The sequence below is a fragment of the Bos taurus genome, chromosome 16, assembly GCF_002263795.3.
Source record: "Bos taurus isolate L1 Dominette 01449 registration number 42190680 breed Hereford chromosome 16, ARS-UCD2.0, whole genome shotgun sequence".
Lineage (NCBI taxonomy): Eukaryota > Metazoa > Chordata > Mammalia > Artiodactyla > Bovidae > Bos > Bos taurus.
Window position 1 is genome coordinate 20,096,543 of NC_037343.1, and position 23,295 is coordinate 20,119,837.

At 41.6% G+C, this 23,295-nt stretch overlaps 1 protein-coding gene across 7 annotated transcripts in view; it reads right to left on the reverse strand.

The window, feature by feature from the left end:
* ESRRG (estrogen related receptor gamma) overlaps positions 1–23,295 on the reverse strand; it is a 696,017-nt gene that overhangs the window by 192,982 nt on the left and 479,740 nt on the right. For all 7 annotated transcript variants that reach the window (XM_010813097.4, XM_059875662.1, XM_059875660.1 and 4 more), the window contains one exon: positions 3,758–4,173. In XM_010813097.4, coding sequence (XP_010811399.1) covers positions 3,758–4,160 — 403 coding nt within the window. In that variant the 5' untranslated portion in view covers positions 4,161–4,173. The remainder of the gene's footprint in view (positions 1–3,757; positions 4,174–23,295) is intronic.

Sequence of the window (23,295 nt, forward strand, 5' to 3'; positions counted from 1 at the left end):
CAGGGTAGCTGGGTAGCTGGAGTGCCTCCCAGCTGCCAGCTACAAGCACAGCCAGGTGGGCAAGTCCAGAGTCTAATCTGGACAGTGACATGTCTGCCTCCTGCTCAAAATCCTTGGAAGTTGCTCTTTCCAATATGGAGTAGAACTGAGCACTAACACATCAATGCCAAGAACCACCCTGTGCTTCGCCCTGGGAAGCTTTTGGTAGCATTTCAGCATCTAAGGGAGCAGCAGCAACAGAATTCCAATTGCTCTATTCCAGGGATCTCTGGTAAGTAACTACTGCATGGCTATTAACAGCTCAGCAACAGAATTTCTTTCTTTTTTTGAAACAACTATCAGGAAATGTTTGCACAAAGTGGTCCTATCTTTAGGACGACATACTGGAAATACATACTGAGGACCAAGTTGTTTAATTCTGCCCCCCAACCAAAAATCTCTGGTGTTCCCTCAAGGTTGGAGACATTTATAGGAGGAATTTACCTCAATCCACAAACCTCTGGGAACCAAGCTTTCAGAAAACATGGCTAAGCAGAAACTCAAACCAATACACTGCCAGGCCCACAAGAGATTCTAAGTCAATATCTGTTGACCTTGGGTCAATAGTTAGACCCCGAGTTGTGTAAACGGAGTTAACAAAATCAAATTACTAACAGTTTAAATTTGGGATGCTCTGTAGCATCCATATTCTAATATCGTGGGGCAATGCTTCTAAGAACCTCCAAATTTGAAGTGTCTTCCTTCTCAAGTTTTGCAATCTAGTAAGTAGGCTGAGATGGCACTAGCGGTGAACAATCCACCTGCCAATACAGGAGACATAAAAGAGGAGTGGGTCAGGAAGATCTCCCGCAGGAGGAAATGGCACCCAACTCCAGTATTCTTGCCAGGAGAACCCCATGGACAGAGGAGCCAGTCAGGCTACGGTCCACAGCGTTGCAAAGAGTCAGACACGACTGAGCGTCTGAGCACAGCACACAAGCAGGCTGAAGGGCCTCCCTGGTGGCTCAGTGGTAAAGAACTCGCCTGCCAATGTAGGAGATGCAGGTTCGCTCCCTGGGGCAGGAAAATCCCCTGGAGAGGGAAATCGCAACCCACACCAGTCTTCTTGCCTGGGAAATCCCACAGACAGAAGAGCCTGGCGAGCTGTAGTCCACAGGGTCGCAAAAGAGTCAGACAGTACTTACCAACTAAGCAACAAGAGCAAGAAAGCTGAAGAAATATGTTCAAATGCCCCAAAGTGAGAGGAAGCTTTGCATACAGGCCATCATTCTTTTTACTTACTTTACATTTGATTCTGTATTTCATTTTATCCAGAAGCATTCCTTGAGGTAGGTCTTAATGCCTTCAGTTTACAGATGAGAATAAAGGAAATAAAGATCCAGTGGATGAAGGATTTTTGTAAGAAAATGCTAATAAAATATGGCAATGACGATCCATTAAATATGAAGATACAGCTAGGAAAATATTTAGGTAATTCATTCGTACTCACACTAACTTGGCTTGTGTTCTTCAGTTAAATCTATGAGAGGCTATGAAAAGATGAGGCTGAAAGATTCATTCTATTATATGTTATAATTTCTTGAACAACTGCACTTTAACTCTTTAACTGTGTGTTCATCAGCCATACATCAAGGAAACAATCATGTAACGGACAACACAAAAGCAAGTGGGAGATGGAACCACCCGTTCGACTAAGGACACTCCTTCATTGCATCTGGGTGAGATTTGCCCTCACACATGCTCTTAAAAGAAAGGGTAGAAGATAACTCTGTGCCCATAAAGGGTTTCAGAATCACCTTTTGTTGGAACATTTAGAAGGATTAGAGTTTAACAAACATCATCTCTTTTGTGCTTTAAAACCAGGAAGCATGTCACACATTTATTAAACTGATTCCAGTTATGTCCAACAAGGGACCAGTAGATAGGAGAGTTGCCAGCGTTAAATCAGCAGCAACACGGTAACAGAGCTGTGGTTCCCAAACTCTGAGCACCAGAATCACCTGGAGGGCTTGGCAAAGCACGTATTGCTGGGTCCACCCCCAGGGATGCTGATGGAGGTAATCTGGGATGCAGGATGGGAATAATCTGCCTTTCTAACAAATTCCCCAATGATGCTGCTGATACTCCTGAATCAGAGCTCACACTTTGAGAAGCACTGTTACAGAACACAGCACAGTACAGGGCAGTGGTTCTTAACCTCAGTTTTACCTGAAGCATTAACTAGGAAGCTTTCAAAACCCCCCACTTGCCCTGGCTGCACCCAAAGCCAATTAATTCCGAATTTGGGGGTATGAGCCCAGATATCAACATTTTTTTACATCTCCGGGTGAGTCCAGTGAGCCCACAAGGTTGAGAACCACTGATACCTGGGAAGACACACTTGTATCCATAACTAATTAAGAAGATGACATTTTGGGTTTGGCACAAGGCTTGTGGGCTCTTGGTTTCCCCACCAGGGATTAACCTGGGCCCTTAGCAGTGAAAGCACGGAGGCCTTAACCATTGGACCACCAGGGAATCCCCAGAAGAATCATCTTGTAAATCACTGAGCAGAACAGAATCACTGGTATGCTAGAGGCACTCAAGAAACAAAGATTCTTTCCTTCCTCTGTTTTCTTGAAAGTGTATCACAAAACATATAGAAAGGTGAAATGTAGTTTTCTGTAAGGATATATATCTATAGCTTTGAAAAGGAGTTGAGTTTTGTCTTTGTGGATTCCTAAAGGTCACATACAAATTTCAACCATAGTTTCTACATTTTTGTGTGGGAAATAATACTGCTATTTGTAAATCTGGAGACCTATACAGTTTTGATATGTCATACATGTTGGACGCATATTTTACAATTCAGTATAGTTTGGTACGTTTTTTATATAAACTCATTAAAAAGGTAGGGAAAGTGTGTCTATGCACAGGAAAAGAAGGCAGGCCATAGAAAATTAAATTTGTCTCCAGAGGTGATTCTCAAAGTGTAGTCCCTGGACCAACAATAGCAACATCATCTACAAATCTGTTAGAAATATAAATTCTCACATTCCTACTCAAGACAGAGCTAATGAATCAGAAGCTCTGGGAGTGGGTGATCTGCATTTTCAGAAGACCTCCAGGTGAGTGTGATGCATACTCTAGTTTGAAAATCACTGGTCTGAAATATTTATTATTTTAGCTCTAAGAAGAACAGAAGAGGTAAAAACACAATTTATCCAGGGCATAGATAGGGCTTCCCTGGTGGCTCAGCAGTGAAGAATTCGCCTCCAAGGCAGGAGACAACCTGCAATGCCTATGACCTGGGTTCGATCCCTGGGTCAGAAAGAATCTCTGGAGAAGGAAACGGCAATTCACTCCAGTATTCCTGCCTGGGAAATCCCATGGATAGATGGGGTTGCCAGCACTGGACACAACTCTGCAACTGAACTACCACCACCACCATCCTGTACACATCAGTTCAGTTGCTATCTAGATACCCCCCTGCTCTAATAATAGCTGTGTTCTTTTAAACTCCACCCAAAGCTTATTATCATTCCACCCCTGGAGCTTGACAGTAAAGGTGGAATTGATAGGGAGCAAATGGAGGGGCGGAGTCTATTCTACAAATCCTCCACTATCAATTTTAATCTATTTCTATTTTGTAAGCAAGATAGAATTCAGATGGTAAAACTAGATTAACTAGGACAAGAACCCAGAAAACCAACTAACCAACCATCATATGAGTGGGAAGAGTGGGTATCGCCAGGTGGGTATCCAGACCCTCGCTCACCTTGAATCGTCCTCTTGAAGAACGCCTTGCAGGCTTCACAGGATGCCACCCCATAGTGGTACCCAGACGCGATGTCGCCACACACTAAACACAGTCTCTTGGGCATCGAGTTGAGCATGTATTCACACTTGGTCTGGGGATCTTCAACAATGGTGCTGGAGCAGTCGTCATACAGTTTCCGGACAGGCCCACTACCTCCTAGGATAGGAGCAGAAGGGTAGAGAGGCGGCGAGTCAAGTCCGTTCTGATGGCCATTCATGGTTGAACTGTAGCTCCCGCTGGCGTCCGAAGAGCCACCTGGGCTGTGGTGGTTGACGCTGTCCGTCAGGGAGGCCGGGCTGGAGGGTTCCGTCTTGATGAAGGACGAACAGCTGGAATCAATGTGTCGATCTTTGTTTGACATTCTGCAGAGAAGCCTGAGGTGGAGGGAGATACAAACAGAAGGAGAAAGAGAAGGATAGAGTGTCAAACACAAAGACCAAAACAGGTAGAGACAAAGAGGAGGTGAAAAAACAAGAGGAAATGGAAGGGAAGGTTGAAGGAAGAAAAAAAAAAAAAAGACAAGAATTCATATGTTAAAGACTTGGCTCCTTGAGAGTGCAGCCTAAGAGCTGGGGCCTACACATCATTCGCTAGTCAATATCTCTTGTTCTACAACAAGGTAATCAGCATAAGGGCGTGACAGGGTTACATCAAAGTGCCCAGACAGACCATAAACAAAAGCTCTGAGGGATCCATTTCCTTTCATTTTAATACCTTTCTCTTGGAGAAGTCAATATCTAAATCAACTCTCTAGATTCTAAATTTATCCACGGAAGAAGAGTAATTGGTAAGGTCTGTATCATTTCTAAAATTACATTTATCCTCACTCTACTTTTCTCTTCCATTTTCGGATGTTGCAATCATTGTATTACGAGCAGAACCCAACTTTTATTGTCAAGACCAAACAGATGATTCCTCAGCTCTGTAATTACTGTTTGTCAGCATGCTCCATAAGCATAACCGTGTCTTTTATTGATCTAAGACACATAGGGAATATATCCTCACTCACTTTGCCTCTTTATTTAAATTGCTCTATTTCCTAGACATTTAGCGGTATAGAAAGATTTCAAGGATAAAATTCTCACCAATATTTAAGGATTACTTCCTCGAGCCCACAAAACAGGGAAATGATTACCGGCATCGATTAATAAATATGTACATGTGTTTACGAGTGTATGTGTTTGCGTGTGTGATCTACCACCGTCAACAACAAGAATCACTAAAAGCCATTTGAGCTTTCAGTCTACCTGTGAATCCATAAATCTGATACTCTATACTCAGGAAAGTAAGGATGTATCAGATTTTGTCCTGAAAAAATAAGACTTGTGGTGGTCTCTCTTTCTCCCCTGCCTTTGCTCTTTTAACATCATACCTCCTAAAAGGAAATATGATGAAGCATCTAATCTGACGAACTCTCTCTCTTATTTAGAAGAAACGGTCCATCCCTCTTACTTTGTCGGACCCATAAGTGATTAAATTTCTGAAGAGGTAATTAGATGAAAAGACGTAATTGGTCCTATTTTCTTTCCGGTTAGCCACAGTGCAAAACCCCTTTTAGCAAAGTCTCTAAGAACCTTCTGAGAGCCCACTAGAGGAAGAAGAGGTGACAGCTGAGAAAGAGACTAAGATAATTGCTTCCCAGTGGAAAGCTGATTTATGGGAATCCCACAGGGTAATGGTCATTCACTGGAATTTGGGGGAGTATGTCACAGGATAACCGAAAGGATGCAATTACCTCTTTCCCTATAAATCTAATGATATTTTATCACTGCACAAATTTCATGCTCTCCTCTGGGCACCCCCCTCCCCAAATCCCCCCGCTGTTCTGTTACTTTCAAACCAAGAAAAATACGGTTCTTTCCTATCAGGGAATGTTCACTGAAAGGTTCCAAGAAGGGGATCTCAAGTGCCTCTAGAGCCAGAATGTGCCTCCTACCTAGTAGATTTCCCACTGGAAGTTCTGTGCTGCTTTCTCAAGGAAAGCAAGCTTAGGATGTGAAGAAAACAAACAGGAAGGAGAAATCCACAAAAATACCTTCTTGCTTTCGCCTACCCACTCATGTTGTCCTTTCCTGGAGAAGGAACGAAAGGAAAAATATCCCCCTTGCCAGCCTGAACCAGGCTTCTGCTCCCTCCCACCTCGGCTGCCTCGTCCCCGTCACTGTTAATGAGTGTTGTAATTAATAGATCGCTCTCCTTGTCTCCCGGCTTGCACCCTGGGCTAAGCACTTTTCCTCAAGTCAACGTTTGAAAGAAAGCGGGTCGGCACTGACTTACAGCAGCCCTGCGAATTCCTTTTAATTTAAAGCACTTACCCCACCACTTCACTTATTACCTTATAATTACTGGACTGCTCGCACATACATTATGATCTTAGACTAGAGTTAGAAGTTATTAGGGTACTAAAACACGGTTGCTCCCCTTTCCTCTCTCCGGCACTGAATTTCTCACAGTGATGACAATTAACTCTTTCGCCATCTGCCCGTGAGGCACCATTTTTTAATCTTTTTTTTTTCTTTTTTCCTGAGGACAGTTGCTTTGAACTGCTTAATCATAACAGTTTACGCTTTCTCCAGGTCCTCTTCTCTAACTCTTTTTTTGATTGTTCAATTTTATACCAATTTCCTTTCCTTTGAGCTTTTTTCTCATGGACTTCTAAATGAAGAGCAAAACTCTTCATTGAGGAACAAGGGCAGGAATCAGCCTCCTATTCATGGAAGTGTTATTTGCAAAGTCACCAAATGTTTATGGGTCAAATGCATGTTGTTAATAAGGTCTTTGAAAAATTGGGTATCTCCGGCCAGCCGTTTCCTGGAAAAATCTCAGTCCCTAACTTTGCAATTATCTGGATGGAAGCAAGAAAATTCACAAAGTTCATGCAGTCAGGGAAGTCTTGGGACAGGTGCAATCTCTCTTCCTACACAAGTCTGGCCTCCGCAGCTGTAAATGAAAGTGAACAAGCTGGATTTGTGCTGTAGGTTTTACAGGTTTCTTCTCAGACGTGAACCGCTTCCTTCATGAACACTTTCTGCCCAGTGGAAATAATAATAGAGCTGCCATTTATCAAGTGCTTACTAGGCACCAGACACTGACCTGAGTACCTTACAAATATTTCCTCATTTAATCACCAAGACGGTCTTGTGAGGGAGGTATGACTCTTTAGGACACAGACCCTCAGACATGATGCTATGCTATGCTAAGTCACTTCAGTCATGTCCGACTCTGTGTGACCCCATAGACGGCAGCCCACCAGGCTCCCCCGTCCCTGGGATTCTCCAGGCAAGAACACTGGAGTGGGATGCCATTTCCTTCTCCAAAGCACGAAAGTGAAAGTGAAGTCGCTCAGTCGTGTACGACTCTCAGCGACCCCATGGGCTGCAGCCTACCATGCTCCTCCATCCATGGGATTTTCCAGGCAAGAGTACTGGAGTGGGGTGCCACTGCCTTCTCCGTCAGACATGATACAATTTCCTGAAAGTCACACATTTTGAAAGTGGAAAAATCAAAGATTTGAACTCAGGGCTGACTCCAAAGTCCAGTGCAGAAATGTCTTCAAGCCAACACAGAGTCTTTCAAGGTGTTTGCTGACTTTTTAAAAAATAGCCAAGCAAGCAAAGGTAGAGATGGCACACACAGAGCATCTCCGACATTCACGCTTACCCATGAGTTCAAAGGTGGCTGAAGGAGCCACCACCACCCTGGCGACAGGGCTGCCCTGTTGAGTCACCCTCCCCAGAGTTTGGAGTGACACCAAAACCGAAGCTGAAAGAACACAGTTGTCTCCTAATTACTACTTAGCTCATTACACTGAACATTTCCTAGACACCATTACATTATACCCTAAAACTACAGTGGCTCTTAATTCTCTCCCTCTCTGTCTCTGAAATTCTACAGCTCTATTATTCAAGCCTGAAATATTCACAACTATCTATAAATTCAATTGTCAGCTGGTGGGTTTTATTCTAGACTTCACTTCAATCTAAAATTAGAGGCACTAAAATTCACATTAACTCTAAGAGGAATGTAGTGAATAAGACTTTATTTCAAAAGAACACCTTTTTGTCAGAAAGAACCATTTTCAAGATGATGGCTTTATCTGGAGCCAAAGAGAATAAGCCCGATTCCACATTGTGCTGTTAACGCAGAAATTTTAGGTCACATTGGATTAATAAAAATCTAAATTTAGTTAAGAATTATGAATAGAAATAACATGTGTTGGAAAATGTGGGAAATATTTATTTTAAAGCCTACGTAGAGTTGCTTTTATTATTTCAAGGGAAGTGATGGGAGGCACGAGGGAAAAAGAGAAGTAACTTTCTCAAAATCTTTTCTGAGTGTACACTCTGAGAATAAACTGGAGAGAGAAATAACCATGTCAAGAATAACATTTAGTTTCTGTATAAGAAACAAAATTTGAGGCTGTAACAGCCTTCTAGAAGCCAGGGACATTGTAGCGCTTTAGAAAGCATTTTCAACACAGTCTGAGATACAGTCTTCAGTATTCTATGCAAATCCTAGATATGTTCTACCATATATTCGATATTGTTGTTAGTTAGCTGTTAAGTCGTGTCTGACTTTCCTGCGACCCCATGGGCTATAGCCCACCAGGCTCCTCTGTCCATGGGATTTCCCAGGCAAGAATACTGGAATAGGTTGCCATTTCCTTCTCCAGGGGATCTTCCCAGAACAGAGATTGAAATCAAGTCTCCTGCATTGGCAGGGAGATAGATTCTTTACCACTGAGCCACCAGGAAAGCCCTTATATTCTATATATGTTCTACTATATAATATATATATATATATTTATATATAAAGTCTGATGATCATGCTTCTACATAGGAACTTAACTTTTTATTTTATATTGGAGTATCGCCAATTAACAGTGTTGTGATAGTTTCGGATGGACAGCAAAGGGTCTCAGCCATACATACATATGTATGTATCTATTCTCTTCCAACTGTCCCTCCCATCCAGACTGCCACACAACACTGAGCACAGTTCTCTGTATTATGTAATAGGTCCTTGCTGGTTATCCATTTTATATGAGTGTACCTGTCTGTCCCAAACTAACTATCTCTCCCCACCATCCTTCCCCCCTGGCAACTGTAAGTTCTCTACGTCAGTGAATCTGTTTTCTGTTTTGTAAATAACATAGGAACTTCGTGCCCAGCCTTGCCTAAGGGGCAGCAAGAGTAAAATTTATCTTTGGTGTTAGATACTAGTCATCAAGCAAATAAAGCTTCCTGGTTGCTGGACTATATAAACATGTAATTTTAGAAAGTTAATTAGTGGTGCGTATAGGTGTGCATGTAAAAGGAGAAAGTGAGTAAAAAAAAAAAAAATAAGGATCAGTTAAAGTTGCTGTTGTATGGGAAAACCAGATAATCTGTAATTAATATCCCATATATATTATAATTACTCTTCCCTGGTGGCTCAGACAGTAAAGCGTCTGTCTACAATGTGAGAGACCTGGGTTCGATCCCTGGGTTGGGAAGATTCCCTGGAGAAGGAAATGGCAACCCACTCCAGTACTTTTGCCTTGAAAATCCCATGGATGGAGGAGCTTGGTGCAGGCCACTATCCATGGGGTCACAAAGAGTCGGGCACGACTGAGCGACTTCACTTTCACTTCACTTATCTTATAATTATCAAGCTTGATTTGAGAGATGCTACCTAGATGCAGGTAAATGTGTGATAGTGAGTGACTGCTGTGACTTTGTGGGCAATGTATAAGCATCCAGCACAGTCTGGATTTCCCAGAAGGGACTTAAGCCAATGTTCCCTAGGCTTATATATAATTATATATTATTAACCCTTTCACCAAAATAGAAGTTCTTAACAAGTAGCTGCCTTTCATATTTTGAATTTTATACCAAACTCGAGTTCTTTGCTATTTTATTTCCCTCCTCAAATATGGTGCATCAATGCAATACACGTGTACAGGTCTTCTTTGACTTTCCTGATTGTAAAACGAAGGCAAGATTTTTTTTTAACTTTTATCATACCTATTTCAGTGACAGACACCTTAATAGCTAAATAGATAACAACTATTTTATTTGCTTCCTTGTCATCCTTAAGGGCCCCAAAATACCCATCATCATTATGGATTCCAAACATTTTATCAATATATATCCCAAATTTTTATGTATTAACAATGAAGCCAGCAAACCTGCAAGTTTACAAATAAGAAGAGAGAGAGAAGACAGAACCTGTGACTTTCCTGCTAGTTCAGTGGTTAAAGAATCCACTTCCAACGCAGGGGGCATGGGTTCGACTCTGATCAGGGACCAAATACCTACCTGCTGTGTGGGGTGGCCAAAAAAAATCCTTAATTCTCTGAGTCAGGGTTGAAAAGCAAGGTGCTCAAGTCCAATCACTCATCACTTACCTATTCAAAATGGGAACAAATCTCTAAGAACTGGTCAATTTTCTACCAGCTGAAATCACCCGATTGAATATTTCAATACTTTTCTTTCAAAAAATAAGAAGCTTTTATGAGCCTATAGGTTTGGGGTTTTGCTTTTATGCTTTCAGAAGAAAACCTCCAAGACTAAGGCTGCAGACCCCAGAAGCCCAGGCTTCAAAGCCTATAACCCCAGCAGCTCCCTGGCAGAGTCTGAGTTAGAACTTCAAGCACTCCACTTTACAATGAGCTTTTTTTTTTCCCTCCCTGCTTCAATTAATTGCACTCTCCTAAAGTGGCAAAATGTGAATCACTTAGTAACAAAATGGGCACCAGCTGCTATTGTCAGAGAATGATGATGCTGAAGAAAGAGAAAGCAACGGAATGAAGTGTCATGTCAGAAATCAACGGTGCAACGTGTGATTTGAGAAAACATGACTACTTTACAGAGACAGGGTGTCATTATGGCATCACAGTAATACGCTGCTTTGACAACTGCTGGGTCTAACATATCATCATTGCATTAAGGTACACTGGCTTAGTTGGGGAAAGAAGACAGAGGATTTTTTCTTTTAATAAGAAATATCTCCAGGTCTGCCTGGTTAACCCAACAGAAGGAGATCATTAATTGTAAAGAAAGAACCGTACATCATGATTCACACGCTCAGAAAGATTAAAACATGCGCATGTACGCACGCACACACACACAGGTATCATTTTAGGTCTTCTTTAATAAACGCTGAGGTCCATCTAACGCAAGAAACGTCTGCCTATGAGAATCACAAGGATGTAGTGGCCAGTTCTTGATTGTTTGAACAAGTAACTTGAGCATTTAGTCTAAAAGATTCTGTGCAAGTAATACTAGCATGAAATGGCCAAGGTAAAAACCTTTTCAAGTTCCAGAACAGCAACGTCACGTCACTCTCCAACTGTCCTATTTTGATTTCGCCCCAGTGCAATTTTATTTTTCTCCTATTCAGCTGGTCACTGAAATTAAATTTTACAATGGTTAAATAAATAAAAGATTCTTTGCAATTTAGTCTGTCAAGAACAACAGTAACCAAACAGCTCCTCACAAAGCTGGTGCTTGAGTCACTGGGAGATGTAGCTAAGCTGTATGAGAACCAGGGGCTAGCTCCTTCAAATGACAAATCAGAGCTTCTATCTAAGCCAAACCCTTTGCCAATTCTATCAAAGCCTTTACCAAGCAAAAAAATTTAGGACAAAAAAGGAGACCTGCAACTCATTTCTGGTGAGTTGTTGAAAGGAACACACCCAGGAATGTAACTTTGTGTGTGAGTGTGTGTGTGGGTGTTCAATCGCTCAGTCATGTCCAACTCTTTGAGACCCCTTGGACTGCAGCCCGCCAGGCTCCTCTGCCCATGGAATTTCTCAGGCAAGAATATGGGAGTGGGTTGCCATTTCCTCCTCCAGGGGATCTTCCCGACCAGGGATCGGACCCACATCTCCTGAATCTCCTGCATTGCAGGTGGATTCTTTACTGCTGAGCCATCAGGGAAGCTCTGATATAACTTCATACCTAGGGCTGAACCATGACCATGAAGGACTTCGTTGAAACTCTGCTTTTAAGACTGCAGAGTTCAGTGATCTTTTCTTATCCAATTTTCCTCTGAAACTAGGTCTGTCAACTATCCTGGTATGGTCACTGAAATGCCACATCCTAGGACTCCCTCCATCCCAGACAAACCAGGATGGTTGGCCATCCAATTGAAGGTAGAGAAACACCTATAAAACCCTGTGCCTCTCCTTCTGCGGTTGTACCTAAAACAGAGGGAAACGGATTATATTCCTTTTCGGTAAAGAGAAATGCGGTAGTAACACTGCTGCTGCTGCTGCTAAGTCGCTTCAGTCGTGTCTGACTCTGTGCGACCCCATAGAGGGCAGCCCACTAGGCTCCCCTGTCCCTGGGATTCTCAAGGCAAGAACACTGGAGTGGGTTGCCATTTCCTTCTCCAATGCAGCAAAGTGAAAAGTGAAAGAAGTCGCTCAGTCATGCCCAACTCTTAGCGACCCCACAGACTGCAGCCTACCAGGCTCCTCCATCCATGGGACTTTGGGGTGTTCTAAACTGTACGGGTCAGGAAATGCCAGCATCCCTATCTTACTACGCCATACCAGCCAGACCCATCACCATGTACTACTTTGGATGTAGGAAATCCCAACTGCTTCCATTTGTATTGCCAGGTGATTTCTGATGCTTCCTGGTTGATAAACTTTATTAATGGGAAAAGAAATGGTTCTGTGGTATCACAGTATGTTGCTCATTATGGCTGTTGACAGTTTCTGTATTTAAGGATTCGATCTGATGCTGAGGTGCTTAGTAGTGTAATTCATCCTTAGCTTGTTTTCCTGGACCTATTTCAATCTGGGGGTGAGCATCCCTCGTTTATAGCTCTAAATACAGTAAGTGAGCTACTGGCAAATCAATAAAAACTGTTAAATGCATAATAATGCAGGGTAATTGCATACATGATGTTTTGCATTATTAACTGTCTGAGCTTTTCTTTAATATAATGGGCACTCATGTAATATAGAGCAGCTTTAAGTCTATAAAATATACACAGTTTATACGAACCGTGATTCTGCTTAAAACTCTGGCTAATCACCTACATCGGCTTTGAAGGAAGACTTCTCCTCCACTGCCAAGTCCAAATCAATTCTTATGACATTACTTTATAACTAACATGATATTTAACTGATGATGGCTATTAGCTATTATACAGATTGCCTTCAAGGACTGAACAGTAGGGGGAAAATACCAGTTTAAACAAACTTCTGCCATGTAATCAATATTATTGAGGCAAATTAAGTGTCTTAACAAGTGTGTATATTTGCCCTAATGCAGCTTAATTAACTATATCCTCACCACTGCCCAAGTCCTGGTCACCTATGGATGTCAGAAGACAAGAAATGTCTAGTCAGAAACTTAGATGCATAACAGATGCAAAACAAGCATTTTTATCTCCAGTCTCTAAGAAGACTTCTTTCTTTATACGGGTTACTCTCCTGGGACCCAAAGTCAGAGGACAGGAGGGCTTTAGAATTGTGTACCCTATGTCTTGATGTAGGAAATGCCCAAGTGCTGACCAGACTGCTATCCCCAGGCTAGAGTGAAACAGCCCTGGGCAAAAGGTGGGGACCACTACCAGGAAAAAAAAAAAAAAACCTAAGATAAATCATCAAAATGAAGCTTAGGATATATGCTGAATGTAACATTTATTCGGTCTTAGAGATTTACTACGCCATGAGCAGACCTCCTCTGCAGTAAGCTTTCTAGAGAAAGGAAATCGTCTCCTCCTTCTACAAATCTCTGGTCTTTCAAACAGAAATATGGATCAATAAAGTTTGCTTGTGTTCAGACAATTCCGTTTTCAAGCAGTCAAGGAGTACACTGAAGAGAAAAAGCGGACACAGCAGTAGGGGGTACTGACAGCTAAATGAAGACCTTCTCACAGCATCTTGCTAGAGGAGAAATAAACAGACATTGAACTCATAGAAAGTCTATGCACTGATCTTTACAAATTACAATCGAATATAGATGCTTTACACACACACACTGCACTGATGGAGTTCACAAATCAAATCCAGGTCAATGAGAGCGCTCAGGCTGTCTGAATCTCCCTTTCTTATTCTCTTTGCTACACTGGAACAGGAAACAAGAATGCTATCCGGAGTTGATGTAAGGATACTGAGATCATAGTATTGATGTCACCCTTTACTCATTAAGAAAATGTTTTGCAAAAGTGATTACAATGACCAATAAGCCAGCTGCCTCCATAGAGAGGCCAGTTCCTTTGGAGTGGAACTCTGCAACATCCCCGGAAACCAGGTGAATCACAGTAGCAAGAAAGCCTAGATGCTGAGAAGGAATCCTTGTTGAAATAAACGTTGCTTTGCGTTTACAGGAACATTTCTGTCTTAGAGGGAGAGTCACGGTAGCACCGCAGATAGTAAACCACATCTCTTCCTATTGGACAGCAGTTAAACTATATTTATACTTTTAACTTACTAGCTTAGTCTGCAGTAATTAACATCTGGATGCAAAAGCAGCTGGTCTGGGGTGATGTATGAGAGCAGAGGTTACCATGATGTTCTGTTGGTATCAGGTGCTGTTCAGCTGAAGTAGGAGAGTGGGGGGAGGGGTGGGAGAGGGGGAATCAGCTAATTATTAATCCTAAGACTCCTTCCTCTGTATTATTTTTTTAAATAAAAGCTTGTCATTGAGCTAGCTGCCTGAAGAGAAGATGAAGCCTAAAGACCCAAGCCACTATTTGCAGGCAAGGAAAAATAACATAGATACACACATACATTTAATTCAAGCCATAGAAATGACGAAGGATTTGTTCTGTAGCAGAATGGATTTTGTAAAAGGGATTATGCAGCAGTGAGACACCATCGAGCGAAGCCAATGGAAGCCACCGAGGGGCCAGGATTTCAGATAGGAAGGGCTCAGTGGTGGTGTGTCAGTCAAAGACCCAAAGACAAACATGCAGAGAAAAATTTCTAAAATCTTCTCAGTTCTGGAAAACTGATCCAAAAATGTAGGACACCAGAGTTCCCACACTCGGTCTGTTTCTCTCATTTCTCAGGAAACCCTGCCTTCTTACAGGGCTGGAGGGAGGAGGTGTATGCCTCCAGGTGGGGACTTGGGGCTGAGTGACCTAAGGCAGGCCACGAAGGCATGCTGATCCTCTATCTTCGTTCTTACTTGTCAGATGGGAGGATGTGCTGAAGTGCTTTCTAAAATAACTCCTGCCCTTTAAAATGTATACATATATACATATACATTTTACTCAAATAAAACCCACACTGGCTTGTGACTCGGATGAGACCTGAGAGCAAGGGCTACTGCATGAAAGCGCACTTCCCAAACTTCTGTCTGTTTCCTTGACTGCCATTGCACTCAGCCACTGTTGAAGATCAGGGGAGTGCGTGCATGTACTGTGTGTATGTGTGTGTGTGCTGTAGGAGAAAGAAAAAGTACTTCAACAACTTGCAGTGGTTGTGTGTGTGTGTGTGCGCGTGTGTGTGTGCTGTAGGAGAAAGAAAAAGTACTCTGACAACTTGTAGTACGTGTTTGTGTGTGTGTGTGCTGTAGGAGAAAGAAAAAGTACTTCAACAACTTGCAGTGGGGGTGTGTGTATGGGGGGGTGGGTGTGTGTGCTGTAGGAGAAAGAAAAAGTACTTCAACAACTTGCAGTGGGTGTGTGTGTGCGTGTGTGTGTGCTGTAGGAGAAAGAAAAAGTACTCCAACAACTTGCCACATAAAAATGCAACTGCGGCAATGACATTCAACTGAGTAATCCTTCCCAGTGGGTGACAAAGGGACAAATAGATCTGTGATCATTAGAGGGAATCTGGGGAGCAGGAATCTTGGTTGTTTTTTTTCCCCTAGAAATGGTTCTCTTCTTGCTCATTACGTTTTTGGTAGGAGGCGTTGGCGGAAAGGGCAATTCCCCGCAATCAGTGTTTAAGTGGATGTTTGTCCCAGTGTGTGACACCACGCTGTCAGCAAGCAGCGGGGAGTCCTTGAGTTGTTACTACATTTGATTTGACTGCCAGTAGGAAGCTTCATTTCTACCAACTGTTAGTTGCTCGCTCAAAGAATCTTCTCTTCATTTCAGGAGTGATTTTTTCCCCCCTTTCTTCTATTTTCTTTTCCTCAATAGGTCGTGAGTTCAAACTTGCATGTGGACAGAGGCAACTTTAGTTCTTGTCTCCAAAGCTGGTCAGACCTGAGGGTCTGGTTGTAAAGAGTCCAGCCAGTATGTTCAGAATTTCGTGTCTCTCATTTAGATTCTCTGCACTTTAATTCAGATTTCCTAGATCATCATAAGGTCAACACAGACGCAAACTGGTTTGGCCACATTGTGTACACACGTTTTTACTTGGTGGGGTTTATTTCAGTTGATGGAGCAGACGTTTCTGCAGCTCTTATCAACCAAAAAAAAAAAAAGCCTTGTCACTCACCTTTTCCTGCAATTTTGTTCAACTATCTGCTATTTTGGTGACTGCTTTCGACACCTCTACAATTTTTCTGATCTGATAACTTTACTACTTCCCATGAAAGCATCTCTCTTCTCAAATAATGATTCTGATAATTAGGATTCTCAGACAGTGCCTCTGACAAGAACTTCTGACAGTGAAAAGCATCTTTAGAAACAACAAAAGCATATGATGAGTAAAAATGGTGGGGGGAAAAAAGAGAAGGAAAAATTCCTCAGAGATACGATGAAAATTCAGGCTGAATGGAAAAGTAATTAACACGGAAGAGCTAAAACTGTAATTAAGAAAAATTTCATTACAGGGAGGCAGGTGAGTCCATTTTTCTGAATATGACAAGGGGCTGTGTTAAAATAAAATAGAGGCAGGTTTCGGGGAGTGGAGCAGGAAAGCCATGTCTTTAACCAGATCAAATTCTCGAAATTGGCTGTCAAGACAGGATTGTTGTGATTTATACCCGTCTATCAAGTGCCCGAACGGAGAGACAGAGAGAAGAGAAACAAGCTGCTGTCGCTTCCATTCGCAAAGAACCTTTAATTTCCACAGCACCATCTGTTACCAAATCTAATTCACATTCCCCCTTAATCTGGTTTAGTTCCATAATACTAATTCTTTTCCAACCCCTAGGAACACAAACCACCAAAAAAAAAAAAAAAATGGCTTTGGTTCTTGGTGAGTGAGAAATTGAATATTATAGAGTTAAGGTGTAAAGGCTTGGTGGCTTAAGTGAATCATGCTCTTCTCCATTAAAATGTCTTCCTGGTAAAGGGATTTGTTTTCAGCCAATGCAGAGATATGAAATTGTTCACATTTGGGGTAAAAAAAAAAATGCTGATATAAAAGTAGGTCGGGGACATGAAAGGAGAGGTTGTCATAAAATACAATTGTTGTCAAGTTTAGTCACTTTCAGAACTGGCTATAAAATCACTTTGTCATGGTTTTCACATAGAGAAAGCCTGAAATTGTACTTTTGTTAAGGAAACTGAGAATGATGTATATATTCAGAAAAGGTAGAGAAGGCTGGGCTGGGGGTGGGGGGGAAACTGAAGGGAAACCTAAAGAAATGAAAATGGAAAAATTTATATATAATTTAAAATAAAGAGATGTATATGGGTAAACACATGTCCATGTCCCCCAATCCGAGGTTCGGTTAGCACAGACTTGATCCAACATCACTTCCGCTCTTAGCCAACATAATAACTGGCATTCACAATAATGAAAGCTGTGGAGCTATAAAATTATAAAGTGCTTTCTGCATCAGAGAAGGATTAAACCATCCTCAGTAAAGACTCAGTGCTAAATGTATGTCACTGCTTTCTAACTCTGTGAAAAGCTGTCATCTCTAAAGGCAATAATACGTAAAGATCCACAGGCGAACTTTACAAAATGAGAAGAGACACTGTCTGAATCCTGGGGTGAGAAGTTTTGATTACATATTTCGTCAACTGGCTCACTACCTCATTCTCCTATGAACGTTAGAAGAATCATCCTTTTGTTCTCTAATCCAGTCACTCAGAAGACTAGCTGGTTGGTCCACGTCATATCAACCACTCAGTAAATCACTGGAGAGGTTATGATCAAAATATTTTCATGACAGACTTAACTGTAAACCAATAAATACATGCCTTATAAAAAAAACACCTTAACATGTAAAATTGGTCACTGAACTGGTAGTATCTTCATACTTGATTTAAAAGATATCCTAAATCTGTTACATAAAGATGCATTTTTTAGGAAAGATTCTCTCACTTTACTGATGGCATCTTCTGATTAGGTAGCTATTTTCAACTACTAGCAATAAGACCCTGCTTTTTAAGAAATGTGGTAGATTATGAAAGAAGATAAATCGTTCATGACATTGTAACAAACAAGAAAAGTGGAGATGAGAATATGCTTATATATGCACACGCACGCACACACACGCACACACACACACATATATCTCCTATAGAAACATCAATGGATGTCATATATACATATAAGTGATTAGAGATTCTAAAAATGGTATAATAGAAAATTAAACTTAATATTTTCAATATTCATGAAGGAATATGCTAATTCTGAAGTGAAGTGAAGTCGCTCAGTCATGTCCGACTCTTTGCGACCCCGTGGACTGTAGCCTATCAGTCTCCTCCGTCCATGGGATTTTCCAGGCAAGAGTGCTGGAGTGGATTGCCATTTCCTTCTCCAGGGGATCTTCCTGACCCAGGAATCAAACCCAGGTCTCCCGAATTGTGGGCAAACGTTTTACCATCTGAGCCACCAGGGAAGCCCCAGGTGCTAATTCTGACATCCCTAAATTATACAGAGTAATTTGTATTGTATAATTTTTAGAGTTTCTATTACAGTTGAAAAAGAAATTTTTGTTTTCTTCACATTCATAGGAATTCACAAGACCGACAATACTAAATGTTGGTGAGGATGTAAAGCAACTGGAACTCACATACATTGCTGGCAGGGTACAAAATGGTATGACAGTTGTGGAAAAACAGTTTGGAAGTTTCTAATGAAGTTAAACATACACTTACCACATCACAAGAATTCACTCTTAGATACTTACTATCTAGTATCAATAGAAGTTATCTATTTATCAATAGAAGTTTCTATTGATTCTTATGCCTTGTTGTTGTTATTTAGCCACTAAGTTGTATCCAACCCTTTTGCAACTCCAAGGACTGTAGCCTGCCAGGTTCCTCTGTCCATGGGATTTCCCAGGCAAGAATACTGTACTGGGTTGCCATTTCCTTTTCCAGAGGATCTTCCCAACTTAGGGCTCAAACCTGTGTCTCCTGCATGGGCAGGTGAATTCTTTACTACTGAGCTACCTGGGAAGCCCCAAGTCTTAAACAGGCAGACTTAGAAAATTCTTCATCAACACCTACCTGTACTTTTGACTTACACATAAGAACTGAGTGAGTCAGGGAAGTGAGACACATGACTTATTTAAGGACATTAAGAATTATGAGGTAGAATTTAGTCCAAATTCCAGGTTTCCAACTCTGAGGTCAGATCTTTTTCTAACCTATGAACAGGACAAAGGATGAAATTAAGATTAGGCCCATAATTTGTGGACACAGAGGAGGAAGAAAAGGGTGGGACAAATTGAGAGAGTAGTACTGATGTACATACACTACTAGGCTTCCTCAATGGCTCAATGGATAAAGAATCTGCCTGTGATACAAGAGACACAGGCTCCATCCCTGGGTCAGGAAGATCCCCTGGAGCAGGAAATGGCAACCCACTCCAGTATTCTTGCCTGGGAAATCCCATGGACAGAGAAGCTTGGACGGCTACAGTCCACAGAGTTTCAAAGAGTCGGACATGACTGAGCATGCACACACACACACATAAATGTTTACACACTATCATGTGTAAAACACAGAGCTAGTGGGAACCTGCTGTATAGCACAGGGAGCTCAGCTTGGTGCTCTGTGATGACCTAGGGAGGTAGGATGAGGTGGGTAGGTAGGAGGCTCAAGAGGGAGGGGATATATGAATATGTGTGTATATGTGTATATATATATATATATATATATACACATATTTATATAGTATATAGCTGATTCTCTTCCCCCTTTTCATAGGTAAAGAATCTGCCTGTCAATACAGGCGACACAGGAGATGAGGGTTCGATCCCTGGGTCAGGAAAATCCCCTGGAGGAGGAAATGGCAACCCACTCCAGTATTCTTGCCTGGAGAATCACATGGTCAGAGGGGCCTGGCAGGCTACAGTCCATGGGGTCGCAAAGAGTTGGACACGGCTGAGTGACCAAGCACATACATAGCTGATTTATGTTTTTGTACAGCAGAAACTAACACAACACTGTAAAGCAAATATCCTTCCCCCAACTTAAAAAAAAAAGAAATAAAAAAAAACTAGGCCTATAATAAATAATATTCTATTGATCTGGGTAAACACCTTTTCATATTTTATTTTTTAAATACTTATGAAATTTTTTTTTACTGTAAACACCAAATAATTCCGTGGATCCATGTGCACATTTGGGAAGTAAAGAAAGATAACCTGAGTTCACTCCTCATCGTCTTCCTCCAAGACAGGGCTCACGACAAAACGGCTTATGCAAATAGGCAAAATTGGAGCGGTGATGTGGTCATGTGTCATTGTAAGTAACTCATGGTGGGCTTTTGAACATTTTTGGTTTGATTCTTTGACATTTTACTTAATTTTCAAATATTTATTTATTTGGCTGCACCGGGTCTTCGTTGCAGCACATGGGATCTGCAATCTTCGCTGCAGCCTGCGGGATTTTCAGTTACAGCATGTGGGACCTAGTTCTCTGACCAGGACCTCTGCACTGGGACTGCAGAGTCTTAACCACTAGACCACTGGAGAAGTCTTTTGCAACAAGGAAGATTATGGGACACAGAATAAGGAAACATTAAGGATTTAAAACGTGGAAATCAGAAAAAGAGGGGGAGTCATCTCATTTTTAAAAATATCTTTTAGATTATCAGTATAAACACAGTTTTAATAAAAAGAGTCAGGGGAAAAGTGCAATATAGAAAACTGGAGTAGTTAAAATCATGTATTTCAAAAGAAATGCCTAATTCTATGGAGCTTTCACGAAAGAAAACTTGCATAGTGACTTACATCAATTTAAAAATGATTTCAACACCAATTTACCAGATGCTCCTCAGGTAGGAAGATGGGGGATGATGTTCCTTAATGGGAAGGAAAATAAATCACAGAACACATTTCTTCCCTTCTTTAACTTACATACACATGAAGGTTACAGCATTCAGTACTTAGCCAAGGAGAAATGACGTGATTGTACAGCTAATTCATGTTTTCCTGAAAAGAGGTTTCTGCAAAATAATAAAACTGTGTGAAATAATAAATAAATAAAACTGTACATTCCTGAAGATGAATTCAGCCAAGTTTATCTCTGTCAATGGCTCCATACACATCCTACAGGTAAACAATCCTCTTCCACCCTAAATCTCACTTCTCCCCACCTTGTACCTCTTACACGAAATGCTTTGTTGTTGTTTAGACGCCAAGTCCTGTCCGACTCTTTGTGACCCCGTGGACTGCACCCTGCCAGGCTCCTCTGTCTATGGAATTTCCCAGATAAGAATACTGGAATGGGTTGCCATTTCCTTCTCCAGAGGATCTTCCCAAACCAGGGATGGAACCGGTACCTCCTCTACTGCAGACAGATTCTTTACCGCTGAGCCACTACAGATCCTCCATGCAGTGCTTATTGACTTGTAATTCTTCCTACCAACCAGCTTTCTCTTTTCCCTGGAATGCATTTCTCCTTCCCTTGGCTCCAACATCTGGTCAGCTCCCATTCATTAATAAAACTTCTACTGAGTTATCACATCTCCAGGAAGTCTTCCCAGCACCACTTTCCCTAGATATTCCCATAATTCCACCAGCCTACTTCTACAACCGCACTTAACACATTGTCTTTCCCGTGGATACTTATGTTTGCATCCCTCCTCTTGAGGAGGACTGTACACTATATCTCTTCCTAAATTTAACACCGTGCCTGGGCTAGTGAATGAATGTACAAAACGCGAAGTCACATCTGCAAAAAGTAGTGGACTTTAAATGCTGGGTTACAATTTTTTTTTTTTTTTAAATTAGCGTGTTGTTCACACAATCTCAAGAATCTGTGAGATAAACATTAAACATAGAAAATCTATTTTTCTATTTTCTTAGGTCAAAGTAAGAGATTTGATTGAAACTGAACAATCTACAGGATGAACTAGTAAATGATTATAAGATTTTTAATTAGACACCTTGGCTTTGAGTTCACCAACACTGTCATTCCTTAGTGCCAAACTCGGAGAAGGCAATGGCACCCCACTCCAGTACTCTTGCCTGGAAAATCCCACGGATGGATGAGCCTGGTTGGCTGCAGTCCATGGGGTCGCTAGGAGTCAGACACGACTGAGCGACTTCACTTTCACTTTTCACTTTCGTGCAATGGAGAAGGAAATGGCAACCCACTCCAGTGTTCTTGCCTGGAGATGCCAGGGACGGGGGAGCCTGGTGGGCTGCCGTCTATGGGGTCGCACAGAGTTGGACACGACTGAAGCGACTTAGCAGCAGCAGCAGTGCCAAACTAACTGCAGGTGCTGAGATGTTATCTACAAACCTCAGTTGCTGAATCTGTTACATGGGAGCTATATCTCATAGTACAGGAAGTGTAAACAACTGTTTGCAAAGGCGCTATTGAGTTCAGAACGATCTCAATGAGTAAGAAGAGAAAGGCCATTTTAGGATGGAGGAGGATGATCCAGAAGTGCAGGGGAGGCTCATAGAATGAAGGAGGGAGTGGTTCTGCAGAACAAGATAGGGGATCTGGAATCTGCTACAGGTTCAAAAAGTAGGTTGGCCAGACTGTGGAAGGTTTGAAATACTATGATATGCAGATTCGATGCCATTTTATAGGTGATGGGAAGCTACTGAAGACTTCTAAGGAGAAAAGACGTAACCAATATTGTGCTTTTATTAAACACAGTTTTGACTGCAGCAGTGTCCATGTCATTCATCCCTATTGTGTTTCAGGAATATCACCTGATAAAACAAACAGACCAGATCTCTGAACTCACAGTGTTTAAAGGCCAACTTCGGAAGCTCTTCTATCTGGCCAGATAAAGGATGAGAAGAACATGAAGTGAAATGGTAGCAAAGACAATGAAAAAAAGAGGAGGCAGACATTCTGAGCATCATGAATAGAGTTTTCTCCACCTCCAGTGATCCATAAATAATACATGAGAATTGATGAAGCTAAAATGATTTTAACGAAGTATACATATATATATATATTTTTTTTTTTTTTTAAATAAAGTAAGCTCCAATAATTTGGCCACCTGATGTAAAGAGCTGACTCACTGGAAAAGACACTAGTGCTGGGTAAGACTTGAGGGCAGGAGGAGAAGGAGGTGACAGAGGATGAAATGGTTGGATGGTATCACTGACCAACAGACATGACTTTGAGCAAACTCCGGGAGACAGTAAAGGACAGTAAAAGCCCGGCGTGCTGCAGTTCACAGGTGGACATGACTTAGCGACTGATCACCAATGCAAAAACAA